This window comes from Gossypium arboreum, chromosome 9, assembly GCF_025698485.1.
Source record: "Gossypium arboreum isolate Shixiya-1 chromosome 9, ASM2569848v2, whole genome shotgun sequence".
In the NCBI taxonomy this organism is placed as follows: Eukaryota; Viridiplantae; Streptophyta; class Magnoliopsida; order Malvales; family Malvaceae; genus Gossypium; species Gossypium arboreum.
In genome coordinates this window covers 57,356,157-57,362,043 of record NC_069078.1, presented here as the reverse complement: position 1 = coordinate 57,362,043, position 5,887 = coordinate 57,356,157, and the positions used below count along the sequence as shown (strand labels likewise).

General features: G+C 37.0%; 1 protein-coding gene across 1 annotated transcript; it reads left to right on the top strand.

Annotated features, from left to right (window-relative positions):
* The first annotated feature begins 4,641 nt into the window (after positions 1–4,641).
* LOC108451090 (uncharacterized) lies at positions 4,642–5,571 on the top strand. Its single transcript, XM_017748822.2, has 2 exons — positions 4,642–4,850; positions 5,326–5,571. The coding sequence occupies exons 1-2, from the start codon at positions 4,717–4,719 to the stop codon at positions 5,564–5,566; spliced, it is 375 nt and encodes a 124-aa protein (XP_017604311.1). The 5' UTR covers positions 4,642–4,716; the 3' UTR covers positions 5,567–5,571.
* Positions 5,572–5,887: the final 316 nt, after the last annotated feature.

The following is a 5,887-nucleotide window of genomic DNA, read 5'->3' as shown; positions in this document are numbered from 1 at the left end:
TTAATTTTTCTAAGGAGCCAAGCTAGTTTTCGGCCTCGATCCGATTCTCGACTCGTACTTTAAGCTTAATACATCAGCTTGGACCGCCAAGGTTTGCAAGTGATCGGCTACCTCTCGAACTCGAGCCACGCCTTCGCCCATGACATAATCTCTATCTCTAACTGTTCGAGAGTGGTGAAGCTGTTCCTCGCAATGGTCGTTGTTTGCCTCAAGCAGCCCACTCGAATTTTACTATCTCATAGTGCAGTCTCGAGTTCTTCTACTTTCCCTTTCAACTCTTCGATCCTGCTCAGACTAGCTTTCAGCTCAATTACCGAATTACAGCTACGATGTTGATGAAGTGATCTTTCCAATTCAACCACCCGGGCACGTAACTTCTCCTTTTCGTTTTGGCTTTCTAACAAACTCTTTTTCAGAGTGTCCTCTCGTATTCGGGCATCTTGAAACCTTTTCTCCCAATGGTCGGCTCTAGTTTTTTTCACTTTGATCTCTTGACGCCATTGCTCTGATGTTTTACCTAAACCAGCAGTTCTTATTGACATACGCAGCTTCTTGTAATCGGTTTTCAAACTATCCAAACCTTCCTCGGCCTTGTTCTTTCCTTTCCTTAACTTTTCAGCCTCTAGCTTGTGGATATCGACGTCTAATCCCAATTTCATTTTCTCTTCTTCTAGCTGTTCTATCTTCTTCCCTAACTCTGAGTTCCTTCTCTCAAAGTCTTGTTTAATGATCTCTAACTCGGATGGGATAACCCGTAAATGCTCCTCTATCGGTTGAGTGTTCCTTGATTCGCCCTAGGGATGTTGTCGTTGACTCTCCTACCCCACCACCATTCATACCCGGGTGGTCATCGAACTGTGGTAAATCCTTTCATTCTTTGAGCTTGGTTCTATGCATCTGATATCTCGCGAACCCTCTTTTTATAATTATTGTCTTTATAGGAGAACTCACATTGTGCCAAACCCTGTGTCACCGGTATAAATTGCCTTGATCGATATTGCCTTAACACTATCAGTGGAGCGTATCCAACGGCTCCCCATATTCCAGCCAGAGGGACCCAGTCAAAATCACCGCACCTATATAAGATCTCGTCAGGAATCATCCACGGAGCTCTCCATTCAACTTCTTCGGCCCGCAAATTCTGGAGAATAGTTATCCATTTCTCTTACGAGATGTCGTCCCGCCTCGGATGGCCACGAATTCCTTAATGGGGAATAATCCTTAGAGAAAACCCGATAAGAGACCTTCTCCACCCTCCAGAAATGGCTATGGAACCAAGCCAAAAGAAGCTGAGCACAACCGATAAATCTTCCCTCGCCTGCTCTCCGGCATGCATTCAAGGATCTGAAAGTTTCTGCTAGTATTGCTGGGACAGGTGTAGTACCTTTATCAAGCTGATCGAATAGATCTGAGACCGCCTCATCTATGTGTCCTAGCGCCTTGGGAAAGATGATCAAACCGTAGAGGCTTAAGGCAAAAACATCAACCCTTTTCTTCAAATCCGGGTGAGCAAGAATCAAGTCCCTCAAATTCCTCCAAGGAATAGACTTACTATCCCCTTTTTGCTTGATGCGAGCTGCAACCCATTGCTCGCTCATCCCCGTTACATTCATCAACTTCTTCAAAAAGGGAGGGATGTTGATAGGTCTTGAATAGGCCCTATCACCAATCTTCTGCAATTAAGTAACGCCATGTATTCCTCCACAAGAGGGTACTAAATCCACTTCTCAAAGGTGAAGCACCTGTATGTGAGGTTCCAAAAGCTGCGAGAGCCCAGAACAAGTACTTGTCTACCTTTACATCGAGCAAATAGGGTAAATCACCGTAGTTACAGTAAAAGAGTTGCTTGACTTCGCCATTCCAACTATTCCATATATCCTTTAACTCTTGCGGTCATTTTGAGTCACACCGATGCAGTGAAATCCCACAACTCCGATTCATATCCCTTGGTCAAACTATCTCCTTTCTCTTGTTGCGTTCTCTCGCACCACACTCGGACGGCCGCATTATCCTCCACTCTATCAAGAAATCCTTTTTCTATGCTAAACTCTTCTATTTAGTAACCGAACGTAAATCAACACCCTTTTATGATGAGATGCCACGCGAAAACAATCAAAACACAAAAAGTTAGTATTATATACAAAGAATAGAATTCAAAACAAATAATGAGTAAATAAACGCCTAATAGGGTAACCACTAGGGTTCGGTGTGGTTCTACCTAGGGTAGGCTCCTAGGGCTCATTACATGTAGTTCGGTTCTAAGGTAAAGGTACCTGAACCAGCAGATTCCTCGACCCTCACCCATTATAGGCTCATACGAACCGAGTTCGATTCAGGGGAATACATTTCCCTACGGCTATACGGAGATTAAAACCTCACGAAGACGCAGGTACGGATGTATCCCGAAAGCGATCCACTATCCTATACGGAGGTGAAGACCTCACGAAGGAGTAGTTTCTCACTTTCACTTAAGAGGGTGAAATTGACCAATAATGCGATGCAATATACAAAGAAACATCATAGAACTAAACTACTTAAATCAAGCGTATTATGAAGAAGGTCACGAAAATAACAAACAATATGCAATGTAGATAATTTAAAACCGATTTTCAATTTTCGAAAAAAACAAAAATTAACCAATTTAAGGCTTGACTCTCGAATTCCCCAGCGGAGTCACCAAGCTGTCGAAACCATTTTTTTGGAAACGAGAATCGACTTCGGTTTTGAAAGTGAAAATTAAAACGGGAGTCGCCAACGATCTTTATTAGGTGTGATCGGATCACCTTTGTTTTAATAAATCAATTTTAGTTTACTAAAACAGCCTTTGGTCTACGAAACTTGAGAGAATGGGTTCGGGAGTCGGTTACGTGTGAGGAAGGATTAGCACCCTCGACACGCCCAAAAATTGGTACCGAATTGATTAGTTAATGTCTTAATGTCGAAAGTTGAAAATCAGGAATAGATTTTAAAATACAATCCTTTTTATTGACATCGATTTTAAAAATGCTTGAGTTAGCTTGAATCGATTGTTTAGAGATTTCCTTGTCTCGAGATATCGAATATCACATCCCGTAGTTAGGACACAATACCATGAATTCCCGAGCACAAAGTTGTCCCCTACTTTGAATGAGAATTTCATGTGTTTTAAAACTTGAAAAGGATATTTTGCTATTTAGAAACAACGAGAAAAACGAAACCCCGTAAGTTAGGGCATAATTCCTTGATATTTCAAAATGTATGACATTGCCTTATTTGGAAAATTTTGCTTTTGAATAGTAGCGAATGCAATATTCAAGCAACATGTGTTATTTATTTAGGTTAAAAAAAGGTGATTTATTGAATAAATACATTGAGGTTTAATTTGTAAAGCAATGATATGAAATACAATATAATAATAAACATGGGCGATAATACATGACTAACATCACGTAAATATACAACAATAAGGTAAAGATGCAAGTGAACAATTTATGATACATGCAATGACGATAATGGCTCACATACATCATTCACATACTAACATTAGCAATTAAGGAACAAAATATATTTAATTACCTAAAAAAAAGTATAAAGCAAGTCAAATTGAATAAAATAAAATAAACAAGACGATTTAAAAGCTAATAGGCAAGTTGAAACAAAATAAAGTAAAATACTTAATTTTTTTAAAAAAGAAAAAATCAATAACGATAAAGCAATTTAAGAAAAGATAATATGTATAATTTTGGAACAAATAATGTGCATAAAAGCATAGCATATAGCATGAGTAATAAAATCTATAATGAATAATAAATAGAATGTTTTTTTAAAAATAAATAAATAGAATTTGGAAAGGCATATGAAAACAATTTAAACTAATGGAATAAATTTTAAATAAATAATACAAAAGACGATTCTAAGATATAAAATGGTACTTTTAAAGTAAAATATGATATATAATGTGTTACTTAATAATGTTTTCAACATAAGATAAAATAATATAATTTTTTTTACCAAAATAGCCATGCAAATTAACGAAATATAAAATAAGCAAACAAATTACAAAAGAGAACATAACATAGATAATATTTATATTTAAAGTAATCGACATATAAAACTTGGAATAAACAATTCTAATGAAGAGTAAAATGAAATAAACTACATGTGTATATGTTATAAGAATTGATGGGTAAAAGAAAACTTAGAATAAACGCATATAAAAGAATTTTTGTTTTTAAAAAGAAGGCGATATACAAATGACACATAAATTTTAAAACAAAATACATTATAACCTCTAGGTAAATAGCAAATGAAGCACGCAATAAAACGTGGTAAAACGAATCGAAATAGAAAAGCAATACCAAATAAAAGAGTAAAAGAAACAGTATACATTATAAGTAACAGAAAGCTACCAAAGTCTAAATCGAAACGCGCTCGAAATTGTGAGGACTAAATGAGACAATATCCTGAATCCAATGCGATGCATTTTGACTTCATAGGCCAAGGATTAAAGCGAAAATGAAATGAAGTAAATGGGCGAAATTTAAAAGAAAATGCAAAAGGGATTATATCAGATAGCGCAGGAAAAGAGGAGGGACCATGACTGAAAATATCCCATTTTAGCCTTTTAAAAATGCTGCCGTTTCTGTGACCCCTTTTAGCCATTCGTTTTCTCCTTTTTTATTTCAGTTTCTATTGTTTCAAGAAGGAAACAGAGGGTCCCTTGCTCTCCTTCCCTCCATGGCCACCGCAAAGCAAAAAAGAGGAACTTCCGATTCCTTGCTCCCACCACGGCCAATGGTCGAAACCCCGGGGTTCAACGGCCTCCAGATCGGCGAGAGGACACCGAAACATACTCGTACCGTGAATCGGAAGTAAGTCTTTTTCTTTCTTTTATTAATATTTCGTGAAATGAAGAAAAGGAACGAAATAGCAGATGAGAACCAGAATTGAAAACCAAAAAATCTCATTTTTTGAAAGTTTGTTCTTCTTTATTAATCTCCCCATTCAAAGTGTTCTTCTCCCCTCCTCTTTCCTTTGTCTATTTTCGTATAAAAATAAAAAAAAAACAAATGATACAAAAAAATAAATGAAATCAGAACATAGAACAAGACTAGCAATAAAATCAACCTTCGTGTTTTTGCTATTGTGATTTTGTTTGCTAAAGTTTGTGTTCCCCTTTTTCAGTACCATCTCCTCTACTCCAAAAATGAGATTTTGGCCTTTTTCTTTTTTTTAAAGCCGATCTCCAAAACATTTCTTTTCTTTATTTTGTTTTTGCTCTTTTGTTTATCTTTTCCCCCATCATTCGCGTGCTTCCTTTTGTCTTTGTATTTGCTTTCATTGCAGGTGCTATGCGATGCGTGGAAGAGGCAACGTTCAGGGGTTTGGTGACCGAGGTGGCATGCGCGGTGGTTGGCATGCGTGGGGTGAGCGGCAGCTGAAGAAAGAGGCTAGGGTTGCTGAAACAATTTGGGTAGTTGGGCTAGGTTTTGTTTTAATTTTGGGCCATGTATTGGACTATTTTTTGTTTATTTGGTTTGGGTTCTTTTTAGGCCAAAATTGGCTATTACAAATAAAAAATAATTAAACTTCTACGGTGTTGTCCCTCAATATTTGGCAATATGAAATTTTTGGCTAGCATAGATATTTATAGAGGAAAATATCTAGGAGTTTAAAGAGTTATAATTTAATCAAATCGAAGGAGACATAGTACATCTAGGACATCAAGGGTCGATCAGTAGCTTCTTTAAAGGGGATGGAACCCCTTGCCACTACTCTCCTTATTCAGTTAGGCTAGAATGCCTGACCCAATTTTTCTGAACTTACCTTTCTCAATTTATATCAAAACCAAGTTTGATTATTTAATTAAATAGTTAATTAAATAAACCTCCAAATAAATTAATATTGA

Coding starts and splice junctions, on each gene's coding strand:
- LOC108451090 (XM_017748822.2), top strand. CDS start 4,717: ATGGCCACCGCAAAGCAAAAAAGAGGAACTTCCGATTCCTTGCTCCCA. Junction 4,851..5,325: donor ACTCGTACCGTGAATCGGAA/GTAAGTCTTTTT, acceptor CTTTCATTGCAG/GTGCTATGCGATGCGTGGAA.